Raw genomic sequence first — 21,448 nt, 5'->3', positions numbered from 1 at the left:
AGACCTCACCTGGAATATCCAGTTCTGGGCTCCCCAGCTCAAGAGGGACAGGGATCTGCTGGAGAGAGTCCACTGGAGAGCTACCAGGATGTTGAAAGGACTGGAGCCCTGCCCTATGAGGAGAGGCTGGGAGCCCTGGGGCTGATTAGTCTGGAGAAGACTTGAGAGGGGATTAAATAAATGTCTATAAATATCTGAGGGCTGGGGGTCAGGAGGGAGAGGACAGGCTCTGCTCAGCTGCACCCTGGGATAGGACAAGGGGCAATGGATAGAAATTCCAGCACAGGAGGTTCTACCTCAACATGAGGAGGAACTTCTGCACTGTGAGGGTCTCCAGCCCAGAGAGGTTGTGGAGTCTCCTTCCCTGGAGATTTTCCAGATTCATCTGGATGCATTCCTGTGTGACCTGTGCTGGATTCTATGGTCCTGCTCTGGCAGGGGGGTTGGACTCAATGATGTTAGGACATCTCTTCCAACCCCTAGCACCCCCTGATCCTGTGTAGTATCTCCTGAAGTAAAGCAGCACTCTGGATTATTTCCAGCAGTCTGGCAATGATGCCACACTGAGAACACTGCTCAATAATGAACCTCACCATGGGCTCCAATGAGCTGAGCCAGACTATGACATCCTGTATGTGGTTGTTTCAGGCTGATGCCTTGAAAATTTTCCATAGATCTTGAGCAAAACGTGGTAGAATGTAAATGAATTACCATTGGATGGAGAAGGGAAAATAATGGAAAGGTCTAAATTGGTCTGAATAACTAACAGAAAGTAAGTTGTGCCAACTAACTCTCTTTTCAGCTTCTCCACCTCCAGCTGGTGCTTCTGCCAGCTTGCTGACCTTGGCTGTGTTCTTTGTTGTGGCTACTTACTAACAAGCTGCTCTTTGCTCTTTCTACGGTGGGGAAGGGGGGTAGGGAAGAGGAGGAAGCTGTTGGTAACCCCTCCTGGTTTTGTCCAGGAGGGTTCTTGTGTTGTTTATAAATTGTAAATATATGTAAACACTGGGGTGGAGCACCCCTCCTATGAAGACAGACTGAGGGAGTTGGGGTTGTTCAGTCTGGAGAAGAGAGGGCTCCAAGGAGGAGCTCTGTCCCCTCCCTCCTGACCCCCAGCGTTCAGACATTTATAGACATTTATTAATTACCCTCTCAGTCTTCTCCAGACTAACCAGTCCAGGTTATTGTGGCCTTCAGTATCTGAAGGGGGCTACAAGAAAGCTGGGGAGGGACTTTTGAGGGTGTCAGGGAGTGACAGGACTGGGGGGAATGGAACAAAACTAGAAATGGGGAGATTCAGACTGGACGTTAGGAAGAAATTCTTCCCCATGAGGGTGGTGAGAGACTGGCACAGGCTGCCCAGGGAGGTGGTGAAAGCCTCATCCCTGGAGGCTTTTCCAGCCAGGCTGGATGTGGCTGTGAGCAACCTGCTGTAGTGTGAGGTGTCCCTGCCCATGGCAGGGGGGTTGGAACTGGCTGAGCCTTGAGGTCCCTTCCAGTCCTGACAATTCCACGATTCTCTATTTTGTGCATATTCACTGCATTCCCTATTTCCAGACTGCAGTGTGCCTGTAAAAAAAGAGAGCTTCATTTGCCTCCATCTGAGCTAGTCTGGCAGTGGATTTTTTTTTTTGGGGGGGGGAGGGTAATTTCAACCCACCAGAGTGTAATACGGTGTGTGTGGGGAGGGGGGAGAGGATGTGTGTGTGTAGGGGGGGTAAGGGGGTGTGTGTGTGTGCTCCAGAACCTGATCAAATCACCTCCCAAAGGCAACAGCAGGCAGATTCCAAAGTTTCTGTATTTTTTCAAAATAAAGATCACACGTTGTTTAGAGACAATCTACACAAGAGTTACAAAAAATAGTCGCCCAGGCAATAAGCATACACAGGTTTGTTAATTATACACATATGGTTACAAGTGTGCTTGCAAAAAAGTTGGTTTTGTTTTCCTTTTTTTTTTTTCTCCTTGTTTTTGTTGGCTTTTTTTTTTTTCCTCCTTTTTTCTTTTTTTCATTGGAAATATACACAAGGCTCTGTAAATGTACACCGTGTAGTGTTACAGGGGAGGGAGGGAGGGAGGGGGAGGGTCTATATTCAAACGAGGGGAAGGGGGGAAGGGGGAAGAGAGGAGGGGGAATTGACAGTATGTTACATTCACTTACAAGTAGACAAAATGCAAAATACAGTTCATCTTCTGTACAAAAAAAGGGGAAGGGGAGGTGGTGGGGGGGTGGGGAGAGGGAGGAGGTGATTCACACTTTACAAGGTGAAAAGGGAAAACTCTCCAACCGGAAAGGGGAGACCAAAAAAAAAACCAAACAAAACCTAAAGGGAAAAAGGTGGGGTGGGGGGGGGGGGCTGTACTGTTGCACTTTTGTTTGTTTTTTACTGTCACAAAAGAAGCAAAACAATTTTTGTTTGTTTCAAGATTCAAAAAAAAAAAAAAACAACAAATCCTAAAAAACCCAAACCAAAACAAAATAATACTAAACCTAATTTTGAACTGCATCAGCAGCTCCTGGAGAACATTGAAGAAAGGATTTTTCTCTACTGTCTCCAACTAGGTGGAACAAATAAACCCAAGCCTTTATTTATTTATTTATAGGGTTTTGTGTTATTATTTTTTTGTTATTATTTTTTTCTCTGTGTGTGTGTGTGGGTTTTTTTTAATCCTTTTTTTTTTTAAACATTAACTAAGCTGTATAAAGAGAACATTTTTTTTCCTTCCAAAGGAAAAAAAAAATACCAAAACCCAAAAAAAAAAAAAAAAAAAAAGAAAAACAAACCCAAAACAAAAAAGAAATTTACTTCTGGTTTGAAATTACAATTTACAATATACAACACTAGAATATGCTACGACCATAAAAGGTGTTGAATATACACTGAAATGCACAGGGTTTTTGCCTTTTTTTTTTGCTCTTTTTTTTTCTTTTTTTACCTCTTGGTGTTTTGTTTTGTTTTTTTTTTTTTTTTTTTTTTTTTGTTGCTTTTTTGCTTTTTTCTTACCAAAAAAAAAAAAATCCAGGGGTTTGATGTCGATTCAAACTTCTCCACATTTACATTACAGAGGTTTACAAATGTACAATTGTACAGTCAGAAGTATGTTCCACTACTAGGGTACATTATAGATACAGCTCCAGACATCAAAACAAGAAAATACTACAAATTATTATTGAATTTTTTGTTGTTTTTGTCCTTTTTTTTTTTCTTTATATATGTAAAGTCTACACCAAGTATACACTAGATATTTATAGAAGCAAGACCAAAGCTGAGTTGGATTTTTGTTTTGTTTTAACCTCATGCTTAAAATGATCAAATTCTGTCTCTTTCTTTCTCCATCTCAACAGAACGAACCAAGTAGAAACCACCCAACCCCACACCCAACCCCTCCCCTCCTCCCCAAACCATTCCTTCCCTGCTTTAAAAACCCTGCTTGGGTCTCAACCTCTCACCCTTAAAAACCACAGCTAAAGCCACTTCTCTCCTCCAGCACCTCAGACTCCTCAAATTAACCCCAAAAAGCAATTTAAAAGTTTCCAAACCATTTGTTTCGTTGGGTGTTTTTTTTTTTTTGTTTGTTTTTAACCAAGTTGACTCTTTCTGGTTAGAAAAGCCTCATTTGTGGCCTCGGAACTAAAAACTTCCCAACTTCTCCCTGATTTTTTTTAACTAAAAGGAGCCAACAAAATAACCATAAAAAAGAAAGAAAAAGAAGAGGGTTGCAGAGAAGTTGCTGAGTTAAAAATTGGGGGGGGGGGGTTTGTTGTTGTTGTTTTTTGTTTCTCAAACCAACCACCCTGAAAAGTTTCCATATTTGGAATATAGATACAACAGTGAACCAAGTAAAAAAAAAAAAAAAAAGAAGAAGAAGAAAAAAAATCCCAAAAGAAATGTGGCTCTTCCATGTACATCGGGTACCTATGTACAGTATTCTATACACCAGTAAAACAGCAGGGCAATTAGTTAATTAAAAAAAATAATTAGTACATGTTATGCATAATAAAATTAAAGGAATTTACAAAGGCTTCTTTCTTTTTTTTTTTTTTCGTTTTTTTTTTTTTTTTTGTTTTGTTTGTTGGGTTTGGTTTCGTTGTGGTTGTTTTTGTTTTGTTTTGTTTTTCCCCTCCTCTTCTTTAGCAGTTGAGCAACCAGGGAATCTTGCTCTGACTGGGATCTGGAATCGTGGTGGTTGCTGGTTGGTAGGTGCTGAGGGGGCAGTGAAGCTCCTCTCAGGGTTGCTGCTTCAGATGATGCCGTTGGGTGGCCCACAGATGGGCCCCAGGTCCACTCCGTTCTTCATGTAGTACTTCTCCAGCTTGGCCAGGATGTGTTTGCCGTAGGTGTACTTACGCAGGGTCGCGATGTGAGGCCGGATCTAGGAGGGAAGAGAAGGGAGGGTGAGCAGCAGGAAGCCCAGGAACAGCCACCTGAACACAGCCACAGAAGCACAGAATGGGTTGGGTTGGAAGGGATCTTAGAGATCATCCAGTTCCAACCCCCCCCCCCCGCCATGGGCAGGGACACCTCCCACCAGCTCAGCTTGCTCAAGGCCTCATCCAGCCTGGCCTTGAACACCTCCAGGGAGGGGACAGCCACAACCTCCCTGGGCAACCTGTGCCAGTGTCTCCCCAGCCTCACTCTCAAGAACTTCCTCATCTCCAGCCTCAATCTCTCCTCTCCCAGCTCAAAACCACTGTCCTCATCCTGTCACTCCCAGCCCTTGTCACAAGTCCCTCCCCAGCTCTCCTGGAGCCCCTTCAGGTACTGGAAGGCTGCTCTAAGGTCTCCCTGAAGCCTTCTCTTCTCCAGACTGAACCCTCTCAACCTGTCCCCACAGGGGAGGTTCTCCAGCCCTCTGATGATCTCTGTGACTTCTTCTGGACCCACTCCAACAGTTCCATGTCCTTATGCTGGGGGCCCCAGAAGTGGATGCAGTGCTGCAGATGGGGACTCACAAGAGCAGAACGGAGGGGACAGAATCACCACCCCCATGGTGCTCCAGGGACCATAGTCACAGGGTGCTGGCCACCAGTGGAAGCCCACAAGAAGCCTGAAGCATTGAGGAGCCATTTCCTGTAAGCACAGCAGTGACTGCCAATCCAGCTCCTAACTCACTGCTGGGATTTTTCTGGTCAAGCAGGTGGCATCATCCTGAGGTACATGACTGGAATCCAGCTGGATCTCAGCACGTAGGTGGATACCAGGCTTTGTCCTAAGAGAGGAGGCTGGGAAGACAAAACCCCTGGCTGCTCAAGATTCCCACAGCTGGCCTGAGAGTGCCCTCAGCCCAGGGTAATCACCCTGAGGCAGAACAGGCATCAGAAGGGTCTAGTGGGCATGAGCAGTGTCTTCTTGAGGAGCACTTGAGGGAACTTGGGGTGTTCAGTCGGAAGAGGAGGCTGAGGGAGACCTCATTGCTCTCTAAAGCTCCTTGAGAGGAAGTTGGAGTGGGATGGGGGTTGGGCTCTTCTCCCTTGTCTCAGGTGATAGAAGGAGAGAAAATGGCCTGAAATCGTGCCAGGGGAAGGTTAGGTTGGAAAGGAGGAAAAAATTCTTTTCTGCAAGAGTGGCCAGGGATTGGAAGAGGCTGCCCAGGGAGGTGGTGGAGTGCCCGTCCCTGGAGATGTTCAAGAAAGCTGTGGGCACTTGGGGACAAGGTTTAAAGGAAAGGAAGACATCAGCTGTCTGAGAGCTTCCTGCCCTGAGGCAGCAGGCACACAGCCCTGGGGGGCAGGACTGGAGGCACTGCAGATGAATTCCAAAATGCCTCTGTTCTGACAAATGTGAAATCCTGAACCTGTCTGCAGTCAAACTCTGCAGCTCTGCACTGCACCTGGGAGCCCCTCCTCAGAACCCAGGGCCAGGGACTTTGATGAATGGCTCCGGGCCAGGTGCTGCAGCAACAGCAGCTCCTCTCAGCATGGTGTCACCAGCCTGTCCTCAGCAGGGCTGCAGAGCAGGGACACGAGGTGGCACAGCAGTGTTGGCACCCCACAAAGAGGCAGCAGGGCCAGGCTGGGGGTGGGAGTGGGCAGGGGCTGGCTCAGCTGCACTGAGCACACAGAGCTGCTCTCCTCAGCGAGCACAGCTCTCAGCGAGGGCAAGTGTGACATCATTGCCAGCCCTGCCCAGCACCTCCTGGGCACCAGCCTCATGCTGCTGCTGTGCCAGGCTGGGAGGATTTCAGCAGCGTTTGCTACGCCATGAGCACAGAACTAGGTTAGTAGGTCAGGAGAGATTGATGTAAGCAGCCAGCCAGTTTTCGGCCCAAACTGCACCTCACTGTTGTACGTTTTTGTGTTTCAGCTACTACTGAACTACTGGGATCAGTTCTGTGCCCCTTACTCTAAGGAGGACATGGAGGGGATGGTGCAGGTCCAGAGAAGGGCAACAAAGCTGGAGAAGGGTCTGGAGAACAGGGCTGGGGAGGAGCAGCTGAGGGAGCTGGGGGTGTGCAGCCTGGAGAAGAGGAGGCTGAGGGAGACCTTCTGGCTCTCTACAGCTCCCTGAAAGGAGGCTGCAGTGAGGTGGGGGTTGGGCTCTTCTCCCTAGGATCAGGTGATAGAACAAAAGGAAATGGCCTGAAACTGTGCCAGGGGAGGGATAGGTTGGAGATGAGGAGAGATTTCTTTGCTGCAGGAGTGGTCAGGGATTGGCACAGGCTGCCCAGGGAGGTGGTGGAGGGAGGTGTTCAAGAAAGGTGTTGCCATGGCACTTGGGGCCATGGTGGGGTTGTGTTGATGGCTGGACTGGCTGATCTTAAGAGGCCTTTTCCCCCAACACTTCTCTGCTTCTGTAAGCAAATCCTGAAGGGCAACCACCACCACCTCAGCCTTTTTTTTCCCCCTCCCTGCACCAGCGCGGCAGCGACAAGCCTCACCCAAACCTCATCGAGGGAGGGCAGCTGCTTACCTTGTGCATGACAATCTTCCTCTGGGCTGGCTCTGCCACATCAATCATCTTCTGTACCACGTAGTTGGCATACTGGTCCTTCATCATGGTGTATAAGGCACTGTGGGGGCCGTCGTTCATGGTGCACACCTCGTCGATCAGCATGGCGCGCTCCGTGCGCGACGCGTGCGTCACACACTTCTCCACCACGTTGCTGCAACACACCAAGGACAACCTCTGAGCACCAGCAGCTCTGCTGGGCTTTCTGTTCAAGCCCAAGGAGATCTTCTCCTGCTCCTAGCAAAGGCAGAGATTATCTCTGAGGGAGGATTTGAGGCTGTTGAGCTTGGAGAAGAGCAGCCCCAGAGGGAGGTGATTGTCCCCTGGGACTCCGCTCTGGGGAGGCCACACCTCGAGTGTTGTGTCCAGTCCACACCTTAAGACACCTCCACCTCAGTGTGGAGGTGCTGGGGGCAGTGCAGAGGAGGGCAAGGAAGCTGTGAAGGGCCTGGAAAATAAGTCTGATAAAGAGCAACTGAAGGAGCTGGGGATGGTTAGTTTGGAGGAGGCTGAGGGGAGACCTCATTGCTGTCTACAACTACCTGAAAGGAGGTTGTGGAGAGGTTGGTGCTGGTCTCTTCTCACAGGTAATTAGTGATGGAACAAGAGGGAACAGCCTCAAGCCATGACTGGGTAGGTTTAGACTGGACATGAGGAAAAAAAATTTCCCAGCAAGAGCGATCAGATACTGGAATGTGCTGCCCAGGGAGGTGGTGGAGTCACCAACCCTGGGATGTGTTCCCAGGTGGTTTGGATGTGGTGCTTGGATGTGGTTTAGGGGTGAGCCTTGTAGAGTAGGGTTCTGGGTTGGATTTGGTGATCCCTGAGGGTCTTTTCCATCCTGAATGTTTCTGTGATTCTGTGAATACTCAGCAAGAGCTAAAGGGTGGGGAGGCAAGAGGCTGGGGCCAGACTCTTGTCAGTGGTGCCCAGTGACAGGCCAAGGGGTAAGGGGCACAAACTGGCACGCAGCAGGTTCCATCTCAACAGAAGGAGAAAATTCTTTGATGTGAGGGTGCTGGAGGCCTGGAGCAGGCTGCCCAGAGAGGTTGTGGAGTCTCCTTGTGTGGAGGGGGGGTTGGAAGGCCCCCTCCACACAAGGAGACTCCACAACCTCTCTGGTTGGAAGCCCCCTGGCCATTGTGATCCTGGGCAAGCTGCTGTGGGTGCCCTACTTTAGCAGGGGGGTTGGACTGGATGATCTCCAGAGGTCCCTTCCAACCCCACCATGCCCCTAGAATTCTGGGATTCAGTGAAGTGAGGCAGGATGGAAGAAGGTCCTGTGCTGGGCTGGGAGGCATTCTCACCCCACTGGGCTCCCTGGTGAGCCAAGAGTGCTGGAGATGGTGGAGCTGCACCATGCTGGCTGTGCTGGCACAGGATTTCAGCAATGTGAAGCAGATCAGTCAAAGGAACTTGCATCCTTCAGGTAAAGGACCAGTTCAGGTTTTGTTTATTTCTTACTCAAATTTGGGGAACTCTACAGTGATCCACCTTTGAGATCAGGCTCTGTCCTCACAACAAGCACATCAGAGCAGCAGGTGAACTGTTCTTTGGTTTTCTCAGTATAGGAGCAGAGGTGCAAGGTTAGAACAACAGGGAAATACTTCTTCAGGAACAAAAGATCTTAACTTCCCAAATTCCTAACTGTATCAGCTGCCTCTCTCTGCTCTCCAGAGAGCCAAGTTGAATAGGATACATGAAAGAGGATGGAGACTTTTGCTAGTCTCATCCTCTGCATCCTTGAGTGAATCATCAAATCACCAAGTGGTTTGCCCCAACTAGTGCTCAGCTCAGGGGACATCCTACACTAATTAGTGCTGCATCTGGATAGAAACTTAGGAAAAGACCAAGGAAGGATCTGAAACAACAATGTTAAGAGCAGAATCCCCTAACTCTTGTTAATGTTACACTTCCCCCGTGTCCAGATGCATTAAAGCTCTGTTTTATTCACCATAAAAAGGAGGGGGGGAGGGGGAATGTTGAGCCTTTGAAGAGCTCAGCATTCATGTTCCAATGGCTCAAAACACCAAAGGAATTTACCCATGTGGGAAACATGATTTTGTCTTGATATCCACTCAGGTACCCTGGAATTTGCTTCTACCCACGTGGTGCTCAGTAGCATCTGGACTAACAAGCTCAGGCTGCTGCAGATTCCCTAGGAGGACATCATCATGCATGTGTCTCAGGAAGAATTGCAAGACTTGGTATATACAAAGCTTAAGGTGGGAGGATAAAGAAGCACTGCTGAACTGATTTCCCAAATTCCCTTGTGGCTTGACAGAGCTTCCCAGGGGCAGGGAACTGTTTCCTGTGGCGTGTGATTATCCAAGGGAGAGTGACCAGCAGTGAAAAAACAGCAAAAGAAAAGAAAATGCCACACAGAGAAACTCTTGGTCATGCCCAGGAAAGTGGATTTGAGCTACTCTTCCACATCTTTGAAGAGTAGCTACATCTTCCATGTTTCTTCTCATCTTAGGACAACAGGAAATGGCCTCAGCTTGCAGCAGGGGAGGTTCAGGTTGGAAACTAAGAAGCAACTTCTTCCCTGAAAGGGTTCTCAAACACTGGCACAGGCTGTCCAGGGAGGTGGTTGGATCCCTGTCCCTGGAGGTGTTTCAAAGAGGCAGAGATGTGGTGCTGAGGGCCATGGCTTAGCCCCAGCCTTGGTAGAGTTAGAGAATGGTTGAACTGGATGATATTTAAGGTCTTTTCCAACCCAATGCATTCTATGACTCTATGCATAATTTTCCAGGTCTATCTGCTGCTCCAAGGGGATGCACTGAGGGATGCCCCTCAGTGGAGGCAGCTCTTAAAAGAGAGCAGAGTGTTCTCTGCAAGAACAGCAACAGAGCTGCTGAAGGGTCTGGAGAGGAACTGCTGAGGGACCTGGGGTTGTTTACTATGTAAAAGAGAAGGCTGAGGGGAGACCTCATTGCTCTCTGCAACTCCCTGCAAGGAGACTGGAGCCAGGTGGGAGTTGATCTCTTATCCCAAGGAACAAGTGATAGAAGAGGAAATGGCCTCAAATTGCAACAGGGGAGGTTTAGGTTGGACATTAGAAGAAACTTCTTCACTGGAAGGGTTCTCAAAGCCTGGCACAGGCTGCCCAGGGAGGTGGTTGAATCCCCACCCCTGGAGGGGTCTAAAAGAGGCAGAGATGTGGTACTGAGGGTCATGGTTTAGCCCCAGCCTTGGCAGAGTTAGAGACTGGTTGGACTGGATGATCTTCAAGATCCTTTCCAACCAAAGCAAGTTTTGACTCTATGATCTTCATCACAAGTGAAACCTACCCTGCCAGCCACTCACCCCAGCTCAGCAGCAGTTACAAACAGCTTTGTGTGGGTAGGCACAAAGTTATTTTCACTTCCCTACACTTCACCCCAACTCTTCTGCAGCTCTACCATGTGTCCATGCTTCCATGGGGAGTAGACAGTTGAAGGAACAAAGCCATACCTAGCAAATTTATGTTGACTCAAGACCAGCACGTTGCCTCTGATCTCTGCTACAATCTTGCTCTTGTCCTCAGGCCGCCCATGCTCCAGGACGTGCTGGATGACGTAGTTCCCATACTGGTCCTGTGTGGGGGACAGAAGGAGTGAGTGACAAAACCTAGACAGGAACCACTGACAGCAAACCAGTCCCCACTGTGCATTGTGACCACCAAACCTGAGCTAAGCACTCACTGAACTATCTGATGCACAAATCACAGACAAGGACAAGGGGCGATGGATAGAAACTGCAGCACAGGAGGTTCCACCTCAACAGGAGGAGGAACTTCCTCACTGTGAGAGTCACAGAGCCCTGGAGCAGGCTGCCCAGAGAGGTTGTGGAGTCTCCTTCTCTGGAGACTTTCAAAACCCATCTGGATGTGTCCCTGTGTGACCTGTGCTGGATTCTATGGTCCTGCTCTGGCAGTGGGGGTGGACTTGATGACCTTCAGAGGTCCCTCCCAACCCCTAACATCCTCTGACCCTGTGAAAAAAGGTCCCCCTGGAGCATTTTACCAGGAGGGAAAATGCTGCATCAAGTCCTAACCCTCAAGAGAATGTCCTTGACCATGCCATGTCATGGGTGAGAGCAGCCAACTCTTGTTGAGAGGTGTCCCAGCCCATGGCAGGGAGGTTGGAATAAATGGTCTGCTAGGTTCCTTCCAACCCAAGCCATTCTGTGGTTCTCTGATGTCAATACCCTGTGTAGTTCAAGTTTCTTTGCTACCTCCAGGTTCAAACACACTTGGAGGACTGTGCCATGCTTCTAGCTAGAGGAGACTGTCCTCATGTGTAGTCATGTTCTGAACAGAGGTATATTCAGATCCCAGTCCACAAAGCCAGAGGTACGGCCTGATGTCTTCCCTCCATGTCCACCCTCTTCCCACTTTGCATGTGCTAAGGACATGAGCATGCAGGACAGGGTTCATTCATTGTTGTAGGCCAAATACCAGGACCCCAGTAAAACAACTCCTCAGAGGACTGCAAGGAGAAGGAAAGGCAGCCAGGAAAGGCCTTTTCCAACCAAAATGGTTCTGTGATTTCAAGAACCCAAATCACTTGGCAGTTTCTTAGCCAAGAAGTGACCAGCCCCCTTTAGATCCCTCTGGCACTGTCATGTCTGGAGTGAAGCATAAGGACACAGACCCACTCAAGATCCTTTCAGAAAGAAGGGTGCCTACAGCTTGGTACCTGCTCGGTATTTGCACATAATCAGAACAACTGAGACACTGGCACAGGTTGCCCAGGGAGGCTGTGGATGCTCCCTCCCTGGAAGTGTTCAAGGCCAGGTGGGATAAGGCCTTGAGCAAGCTGGGCTGGTGGGAGGTGTCCCTGCCCATGGCAGGGGATTGGCACTGGATGATCTTTAAGGTCCCTTCCAACCCAACCCATTCTATGATTCCCTGATTTTTCTGATCAGTGGTGATGTTCTCCTTGTCTGCCATGTTCCTTCCCATCCCTCCTCAGGAGCAGCATCCCTGTGCTCAGCCGACCCCAGCAGCGCTCCAGCTGCCACCCCAAAGAGGCTGCCAGTAGCGTTCCTACTACACAGCAGCAAGCAAGAACCAGCTCACAGCAGCAGCTCTGCTCCTTCCCACACTGACCTGCACGAGCTGCTCGGTGTGTTGGTGGAGCTCCTCCAGGATGGGCAGGGTCTGCTCGGGCAGGCAGTGCTCCAGGATCCTCTGGATGACGCGGCAGCCGTAGGGATGTGTGGACAACGCGAAGACCTGCGCCCGGCAAAGACAGGCAAGCACAGCAGCAACACCTCTGTTAGACCTTGGGAACCCCAGAACCCCCCTGCACTTCAATGAACACATGGTAGCTTTGCCCAGACATGGCAGGTAATGCCAGCTGGCAGCTTGGCAGCTCCAGACAGCATGGAGCGGAACTGGGAGCATTCTGTCCCCTGCTCCCACAGCACTGGTGGGTGATGGCAGGCACAGCACAGCCCGACCTGTGCTGCTGCTTCCCCACTCATGGAGCAGGGACACAAATGAGCCAGCAATGTGCCCTCAGGGTCAGGAAAGCCAATGGTCTGCTAGGGGGCATGAAGAAGAGTGCAGCCACCAGGTCAAGGCAAGTTCTCCTCCCCTTCTCTCTGTCCTGGTGAGGCCAAACCTGGAGTTCTGGATCCAGTTCTGGGATCACCAGTTCAAAGTCAGGGAACTACTGGAGAGAGTCCAGCAGAGGCTCTGAAGATGCTGAGGGACCTGAAGCATCTCTGTGAGGAGGAATGGCTGAGAGCCCTGGGGTTGCGGAGCCTGCAGAAGAGCAGCTCCAGAGGGGATCTGAGCAATGCTCAGCAAGAACTAAAAGGCTGGGGCCAGACTCTTATCAGTGGTGCCCAGGGACAGGCCAAGGGGCAATGGGGACAGACTGGAACCCAGGAGGTTCCATCTGAACAGGAGGAGAAACTTCTTTGGTGTGAGGGTGCTGGAGGCCTGGAGCAGGCTGCCCACAGAGGTTGTGGAGTCTCCTTCTGTGGAGAGATTCCAGTCCCCCCTGGCCTATGTGATCCTGGGCAAGCTGCTGTGGGTGCCCTGCTTTAGCAGGGGGGTTGGACTGGATGATCCCCAAAGGTCCTTTTCAATCCCCACCATCTGTGATCAGAATATCTTTACCATACACACCTGCAATATACAGGTGTGCATGGCAAAGCCTCCTGGTTAAAAAAAAAGGACACTGGGACAAGCAAGCATCCTCAGAAGGTGTTTCAGGAGAGGAAACCCAGCCTGCTGCTGCCAGCTGTGGGGGTTACACCCTACAAGAAATGGCATGGGCCAGGACAGTGAAAAATGCTCAGCAAAGGATTTTCTTCAACTGTTTGGATTTGTTTAAAAGCCTTAACTGCTTCTTAGGAGAAGGGACAACAAAGAACCTCCTCTCTCATTTCTCAGGGATTACCAAATCTGTCAGTAAGAACACCACACATTTTATTATTGCTGTGCTCTAGACAGAAAACTGAGCAAAGTCCTCTTTGGTTGCTTTAAATTAGAAAAGAAGTAAATCCAAGCCCAAAGTTAAATTGACAAGCTACATATTTTTTAATAACTAGAGAGCAAACTGTGCAGGGAAACAAGACCTGAAGTGCAATTTACTGCAGAAAAATAGTCTCGAAGTGCTAAGTTTCATCTTCCACATGAAAGTTCAGATGGAACTGAGATGGCTGCTCAGAAAGTGTTAGTGTCATCAGCTGAGCTCCCAGAGGTATTTGCTGCCTTGCCCAACTCCCCAGTGGAAGGTCCAAAGCTGAACTCCAGCCAGGAAATCTGCTGAGCAGGTTTCCAGCTAGGATCCTGCTTGTTTGGACACAGCCAAGCAAGTCTCTGCTTTCAGAGATGTTCTAGGAGCAGCCAAATTAATAAAGGCTGGTTCCTGCTGGAGCAGCCACAGGCTCCCCTCATCCCCCATGGCAAAACCCAGCAATACTTCAAAGTCCTTCTCCAAAGCCAATTAAGCTGAAGTTGGGAACACCCAAACCAGTGCCTCTGGAATGGAAGAGAAGCTGACTGCAGGCACAATGCAGCCAATTCAGATTCAGGCCATGGATGCACAAGAGGACATCAAGAGAGCATTGGAGAATGAAGCACAATGAACTGTACCTTTCTAGATCAAACTCATGTTCTGCTCCGGTCTGAAGCCCTTGGCAAACAGTGGTCCTCTCCTTTATGCCAGCCTCACAGACAGGGAGCACAACATGAACTGACTGTGCCCATCACAGGACTCTGCTCACCACCTTTACTGTGAAGGTGATGTCCTTTGAAGGGCAAGGAACTGCTTGAGAGGGTACAACAAAGGGCTACAAACATGGTTAGGAGACTGGAACATCTCTGTGATGGGGAAAGTCTGAGGGACTTGGGGCTGTTTAGCCTGGAGAGGACTGAGGGGGAATCTCATCAATGCTACCAATACTTCAAGGGTGGGTGTCAGAAGGATGGGGCCAGGCTTCTTTTAGTGGTGCCCAGTGACAGGACAACAGGTAACAGGCACAAACTGGAACATAGGAATTTCCATCTAAACATGAGGAGGAACTTCTTTAATTTAAGTGTTGTGGAGCACTGGAGCAGGCTGCCCAGAGATGTGGTGCAGTCTCCATCTCTGGAGACTTTCAAAACCTCCCTGGATGTTTTCCTGTGTGACCTTCTCTAGGTGACCCTGCTTTGGCAGGAGGTTGGACTAGATGATCTCCAGAGGTCCTTCCCAACCCCTATCATTCTGTGATTCCCTGAAGGTGGATTAGTGAGGGACTTGGTTTTACCTCCATCAGTCAAAACCCTCTCAAATGTTCTAGGGAAACATGTTTGCAAGGATGTTATACTGTGCTGCACCTGCACAGAAAGAACAGAGACAAGACCAAGGAGCTTCCATGCTCCTCAGTGCTGCTGTGGAAGCCTTTCAGCTGATGCCTGCTAACATTCAGAAGCCAGCAAAGCTGAACAAGTTACAGCCACTCTCACCCTGCTCAAAGCAACTTTGAAGAACACAAAGATGAGTCAGGATCTGGGTGCAGGACTCACCTGTCCCTTAAAGGCATCGATGATGAACTGCAGGGACTGAGGCTGCACACACTCAATGCACTTCTGCACCACGTGGTTCCCGTTCTGGTCTTTCACACACTTGAGGACGTGGCCGTCCAGCTCCCGAACCATCTCATTCTATTGGGAGAGGAAGACAAACACAAAGCACCACCAGGATTCAGGGCTGACAAGCACAACGTTCTCCCTGCTACATGAAAGCTACTGAAGGAGGCACCAATGGATTCCCTTCCGGCGGCCCAAGTGCCGAGGTGAAGCTTGCTGTGCTACGGAAACCACCGAGGAGGGTACCCCACGAGAAGGAAGATGAAGGCCTCCCTTCATTAGGCATGAGTCTAGTCTGACCTTAGAGCTGCCTTCCAGTACCTGAAGGATCCAACAGGAAAGCTGGGGAGAACCTTTTCATAAAGGGCATCTAAAGACAGGCCAACGGGGAATGGCTTGAAACTGAGGGAGGGCAGGGTTAGGCTGGAGCTCAGGAAGAAGTTCTTCAGTGTGAGGGTGGTGAGACTCTGGAACAGGCTGCCCAGGGAGGTTGTGGATGCCCCCTGCCCCTCAAGGCCAGGCTGGATGAGGCCCTTGAGCAGGCTGCTGCTCTAGTTGAGAGGCATCCCTGCCCTTGGCAGCGGGGTTGGAGTAGATGATCTCTGAGGTCTCCTCCAACCCAAACCATTCTAGGATTCTATGATCCAAACCTGAGAGATTTTACTGTTCCACAACACTCCTGTGCATCCCCCATTTCCTCCTCTGCTCCCCTCAAAGAGAAAGAATATAAAACGCCCAAACTTCACCAACTTTTCAGGCATCAGCTTCATAAAATGGGGTCAGCACTGGGAGAATGTTTGGACTTGATCTTAAAGGTATTCTCCATGTGCAATGACTGTGGGATTCTGTGGTTCTGGGGACATTGCTACTGCTGTACAGAGACAAGGTGGTAGAACTAAGGAATTGGAGCAGATAGGAGCACAGAGCACTCAAAAATCCCATCCTGGAGGAAGACACTTGGACAGCAGTGCTAGAGCTTGGCACCATCCTGCTGACACACTAAGGCAACACTGAACTCAGGCTCATCCTAAAGGGAAGGAGCCTTCCTCAAACCCCTGGCATTTCATTTAATGACCTACACTGAGCTTCCTGAACCATGATTCCCAGCCTCTTTTTCTCAGCTTGGCTGGTGCATTTTCCCCAGAGGAATCACTTTATTACTGAGCTAGGAGTGGGACTCTGGCTATCAGCCACATCTCTCCAGTGCCAGGCCTGGCTTGACAGGAACCAGGAGTTTCTCAGCTGTCCCACTGCAGAGTGCACAGTGCTGACCCACGTATCAAAGCAGTGAGATCTCAGTGAATGTTCAAGGTTATGCTCTGGCTTCCTTCAAGGCAAGAGAGACCTGGACCTGCTGGGATGGTCCAGAGGAGGCCACAAAGATCATCAGAGGGCTGGAGCTCCTCTGCTATTTGGACATGCTGAGAGAGCTGGGACTGTTCAGCCTGGAGAACAGGCTGCAGGGAGAACTTAGAACAGCATTCAACATCTGAAGCGGACCTACAGGAAGGCTGGGGAGGGACTGCTCAGAAGGGCCTTTGAGGGTTCCTTCCAACCCAGTGCAATCTGTATGACAGGAAAAGGGGCAGTGGTTTGGAACTGGAGCAGGGCAGATTTAGGTTGGACATCAGGAGGACGTTCTGCACCATGAGAGTGGTGAAATACTGGAACAAGCTGCCTAGAGAGGTGGTGGAGGGCCCATCCCTAGAGACATTGAAGGTCAAACTTGATGGGGGCCTGGACAGCTTGATCTAGCTGGCGATGTCCCTGCTGACATGACCGTTGAGGGTCCCTTCCAACCTGTTACAATCTGTGAATGTCTTGTAATTCCCCAGCATTCTCCATTTCCCCTACACACACAACCTGATCTCAGGGGATGAACAGAGACCCAACCCCATTCCCAGTTCAGTGGAACAAGGAGATGACAAGAAGACCTCCCCCCAACAGTGTGACATACTCATCATGCACATGACACAGAACAAACATGCCAGAAACCAAACCACAACACCAGCCACAAGAGGAACAGAAGGTGGAGGTTCAGGTCACCAAACACCAAGGAACATTCAACATCAAGAAGAAAGTTAAAATTGAAACTTACAATTACCTGCTGGTCTGGGGGGATAAACTCCAGGGCCTTCTGGATCACTCTGCAGCCATACATCTGCAGGGCCAGGGACAGAACATGCCCACGGATACGTTCTGCCAAGGCCAGCTTCTGCTCCAGGCTGCCGAACTGGGGAGATGAAAACCAGTCACTACCAGCCCAAAGCCCTGAGGAGGGGTCCCAGGGGCACAGCAGCCCTCCCATATCCTCCCAGTGTTAAACCAGGAACAGAAATACCCACCCCAGCCCAGTGCATGGCAAGAGCTGCAGCCAGACGTCTGCTGTGTGTGTGCTGCATAGCCTGGCACATGTGAGACACTCCAGAGCCCAAGCTGGCGGGCCCAAGGAGCTGCTGCCAGGGTGACAAGTGCCAATTCACCAACCCCTGACAGGCCTGAGGGCAAACCACCAGACAGAAGAAGCACCAAGGCTTGGAGAAGGAGCAAGAGACCACTTGGCAAGAGGGAGAGGTGGGTATCTGCCCAATCTCCTGGTAGGAAAACACAACAGCTCCTTCCTTCCAGAGGCTGCTGCTGGCTGCAGAAGTGTCTCTGTTGGTGCTAAATCCTGGGAGTCCAGCACAGCACCCTTCAGAAGTCTCTTTGGGGTGTTGCTATTTATTCCTACACCTTTTGGCACCTCCAAGCCAAGTGTTACTTTTCAGATGAATCTTTATGAAGTCTCACACCGCAGTCACCTCAACAGCAATGATGCAACAGCCCGTGGGGAGGAGATGACATCACTGTGGACCCCAGTGGACCCCATTTTAGCCTGCTAGCAGGGGTTCCACAAAGTGGTGCAATACCCCAGAAGACAGCAGGAACCTGAGGTAAGGCCTTCAGGGGAATGCAGACTTACTTCAAAGAACTTCTGGATGACATAATTTCCAAAGACATCGACCATCAGCTGGTAAGCTGCCTGGAGGATCTCGTTGAAGACAAGCTGGCGTTCTGCTGGGGTGGCTCGTTCCAGTTTCAGCTGAATGAACCTGGGAGGCAGAGCTGCTGTGATGCCACTGGCACAAACCCCCTCACCACAGCTGCTGGGATGCCACTGGCACAAACCCCCTCACCACAGCTGCTGGGATGCCACTGGCACAAACCCCCTCACCACAGCTGCTGGGATGCCACTGGCACAAACCCCCTCACCACAGCTGCTGGGATGCCACTGGCACAAACCCCCTCACCACAGCTGCTGGGATGCCACTGGCACAAACCCCCTCACCACAGCTGCTGGGATGCCACTGGCACAAACCCCCTCACCACAGTTGCCAACACAACCCCCTTCCAAAGCTCACACACTGAGCACTCACAAGCCCAATCTTTTAAACACAGTTGCTCTACTCAGCCATTTGAACACCCTTGGGGTGGTCACAGCCATGAGGTTCATGGTCACAGGTCATTGTTGGTAGCCCAGAAATCTCCTCACTCCAAGCAAAGCAGACCTCAGAGTGAGGTGTCACATCCAGGCAGGTCTTGAAGATGAGTTTAGCTATGCCAGTGGGGCCAGCCAGCAGCTTAGAGCAAGCAAGCAGCTGTTCAGGAGCTTGCTTGGGGTTGTTCAGCCTCAACAAGGCTCCAGGAAAATCTTACAGCAGCTTTCCATTACCTGAAGGGGGTTACAGGAGAGCTGGGAAGGGACTTTTGACAAGGGGTTGTAGTGATAGAACAAGGGGCAGTGGTTCGAAACTGGAGCAGGCTAGATTTAGACTGGACATTAGGAAGAAGTGCCTTAGTCTGAGGGTGGCTGAGCACCAGAACAGGTTGCCCAGGGAGGTGGTGGAGGCCCCATTGCTGGAGACGTTAAAATTCAGGCTTGATGGAGCTCTGAGCAACTTGATCTAGTTGAGGATGTCCCTGCTTGCTGCATAGGGGGTTGGATTAAATGACCTTTAGAGGTCCTTTCCAACCCCGTGCATTCTATAATTCTATCAGCATCTGCACCCAAACAGTCTGTAAAAAGAAGCAGTGTGACTCCAATTGACTGTTCTCAGCTCTACCTCCTTCACCTTAGCATGAGGAGAAACTTCTTTGGTGTGAGGGTGCTGGAGGCCTGGAGCAGGCTGCCCAGAGAGGTTGTGGATTCTCCTTGTGTGGAGAGCTTCCAACCCCCCCTGGGCATTGTGCTCCTCGGCGAGCTGCTGTGGGTGCCCTGCTTTGGCAGGGGGCTTGGACTGGATGATCTCCAGAGGTCCTTTTCAATCCCCACCATCTGAGATCAGAGCATCTTTACCGTTCACACCTGCAATATACAGGTGTGCATGGCAAAGCCTCCTGGTTAAAAAAAAAGGACACTGGGACAAGCAAGCATCATCAGAAGGTGTTTTTCAGGAGAGGAAACCCAGCCTGCTGCTGCCAGCTGTGGGGGTTAAACCCCACAAGAAATGGCATGGACCAGGAAAGTGAAAAATGCTCAGCAAAGGATTTTCTTCAAGGGGGCTGGACTGGATGAGCTCCAGTTCCTACCATTCTATGATTCTCCCTGCTCAGGTTCTCGAGGCTTTGAGCAACCAGGTCCAGTTGGAGGTGTCCCTGCCCACGGCCAGAGGGTTGGAACTGGACAATCTTTAAGGTCCCATCCAACCCAAACCACTCCATCAATCTACCATCTACAACTCTTTTCTCCGAGCCGTCCTCCAAACCACAACCTCCAAGCACATCCACCCCAGGGGCAGCAAGATGCCCTTATTCCCACCTGGATCCGTGCTGATCTTGGGAGAACTCCATGATGTGGCCGGCGATCTCCCTCAGCTGCAGGTTGGGGTAGCGGTTGTTGCGGAAGTCCTCCAGCAGCCTGCTGCGGCCCGAGGGCATGACGTCGGACATGCCGTAGCGCAGGCGGGAGGAGGGGAACAGGGTGCTGCTGGGGCTGAACAGGCTGGAGGCGCTGCTGGCGCTCCGGTACTTGGCCTCCGCCCCCGGCGCCGCCGAGATGTAGCGGCCGCTGCCGTTCGTCAGGCCCCCTGCAAGGCACAGGCACAGGCAGGGGCATGAAGGGAAGCGGTGGGGACAGTGGCTTAGGGTTAGGGTGAGTCTGGGGGTTGAGGGTTAAGGGTAGGGCCAGGGGCTGAGGGTTAAGGGTGGGGCCAGGGTCTGAGGGTTAAGGGGTTGAGGGTTAGGGTGGGGCCAGGGGTTGAGGGTTAGGGTGGGGCCAGGGGTTGAGGGTTAAGGGTGAGTCCAGGGGTTGAGGGTTAAGGGTGAGTCCAGGGGTTGAGGGTTAAGGGTGAGTCCAGGGGTTGAGGGTTAAGGGTGGGTCCAGGGGTTGAGGGATAGGGGTGGGTCCAGGGGTTGAGGGATAGGGGTGGGTCCAGGGGCTGAGGGTTAAGGGTGGGTCCAGGGGCTGAGGGTTAAGGGTGGGGCGAGGGGTTGAGGGTTAAGGGTGGGGTGAGGGGTTGAGGGTTATGGTGGGTCCAGGGGTTGAGGTTTAGGAGAGCAGCAGATATGGAGCTGTTGGGAGGCTGCAGAGAAGGACTTGGGGTGCAAAGCTGGACAGGAATGGACACCAAGCTCTGCCAGCCTGCCCCCAGCCTGTGCTGGTGTGGTCAGCACATCTGCAGGGTGGGATCCATCCAGAGAGACATGGACAGAGGCTGGAGAAGTGGCACCACGTGAACATCACAAGGTTCAGAAAGGGCAAGGTCCTGCACATGAGTCAGGGCAACTCCTGTATCAGCACCAGGCTAGGGATGAAGGGTGGAGAGCAGCCCTGTGGAGAAGGACTTGGGGGTGCAAAGCTGGACAGGAGCCAGCCCCAAGCATTGCCAGTGCAGCCCCAGCCTGTCCTGGGCTGAGCCCCAGCAGTGTAGGCAGCAAGGACAAGGAAGGGATTCTGCCCCTCTGTTGTGGTCTGCTGAAACCCTCCCTCCCCCTGGAGTCTTCATCACAGCACAGACAGGGACCTGTTGGAGCAGGGACAAAGGAGACCACAGCAATGCTGGCAGGGCTGGAAGCTCTCTGCTGTGAGGTCAGGCTCAGCTGGGGCTGTTCAGCCTGGAGAAGAGAAGGCTCCAGGGAGACCTTCTGGTGGCCTTTCAGTGCTTAGAAGGGGCCGGTCAGAAAACTGGGGACAGACTTTTGCGAAGGGCCTTTTGGGACAGGACAAATGGTGATGGTTTGAACCAAAAGAGGGAGATTCAGACTGGAGAGAAAGGAGAAATGTTTGACACTGAGGGTGGTGAGAGCCTGGCCCAGGTAGCCCAGAGAGGTGGGAGATGTCCCATCCCTGGAGGCACTCAAAGGTCAAACTTTGAGCAACCTATCTAATTGGGGATGTCCCTGAAGGAGGACTGGACAAGATGACCTTCAAGGTCACTTCCTTGTG

The 21,448-nt window shown here is 51.0% G+C and overlaps 1 protein-coding gene and 1 non-coding gene across 3 annotated transcripts in view; both read right to left on the bottom strand.

Annotated features, from left to right (window-relative positions):
• Nucleotides 1-4,079: 4,079 nt before the first annotated feature.
• The window catches only part of PUM1 (pumilio RNA binding family member 1), a 90,708-nt gene continuing 73,339 nt past the window's right edge, over nt 4,080-21,448 (bottom strand). The window contains exons 14-21 of one of the 2 annotated variants that reach the window (XM_054395399.1): nt 19,823-20,090; nt 17,987-18,116; nt 17,123-17,257; nt 14,962-15,099; nt 12,046-12,171; nt 10,407-10,528; nt 6,912-7,104; nt 4,080-4,374 (exon numbers count right to left, since the gene is read on the bottom strand). In XM_054395399.1, coding sequence (XP_054251374.1) covers nt 4,243-4,374; nt 6,912-7,104; nt 10,407-10,528; nt 12,046-12,171; nt 14,962-15,099; nt 17,123-17,257; nt 17,987-18,116; nt 19,823-20,090 — 1,244 coding nt within the window. In that variant the 3' untranslated portion in view covers nt 4,080-4,242. The remainder of the gene's footprint in view (nt 4,375-6,911; nt 7,105-10,406; nt 10,529-12,045; nt 12,172-14,961; nt 15,100-17,122; nt 17,258-17,986; nt 18,117-19,822; nt 20,091-21,448) is intronic. The other variant, XM_054395401.1, reaches the window with a different exon arrangement.
• LOC128977823 (small nucleolar RNA SNORD103/SNORD85) lies at nt 6,037-6,122 on the bottom strand. The gene has a single exon (XR_008489435.1). It is a non-coding gene; the product is annotated as a small nucleolar RNA SNORD103/SNORD85 (small nucleolar RNA).

The sequence above is a fragment of the Indicator indicator genome, chromosome 33 (genome assembly GCF_027791375.1).
Source record: "Indicator indicator isolate 239-I01 chromosome 33, UM_Iind_1.1, whole genome shotgun sequence".
NCBI classification, from domain to species: Eukaryota; Metazoa; Chordata; class Aves; order Piciformes; family Indicatoridae; genus Indicator; species Indicator indicator.
The sequence above is the reverse complement of the archived record's forward strand: the minus strand, read 5'-3'. Positions and strand labels throughout refer to the sequence as shown.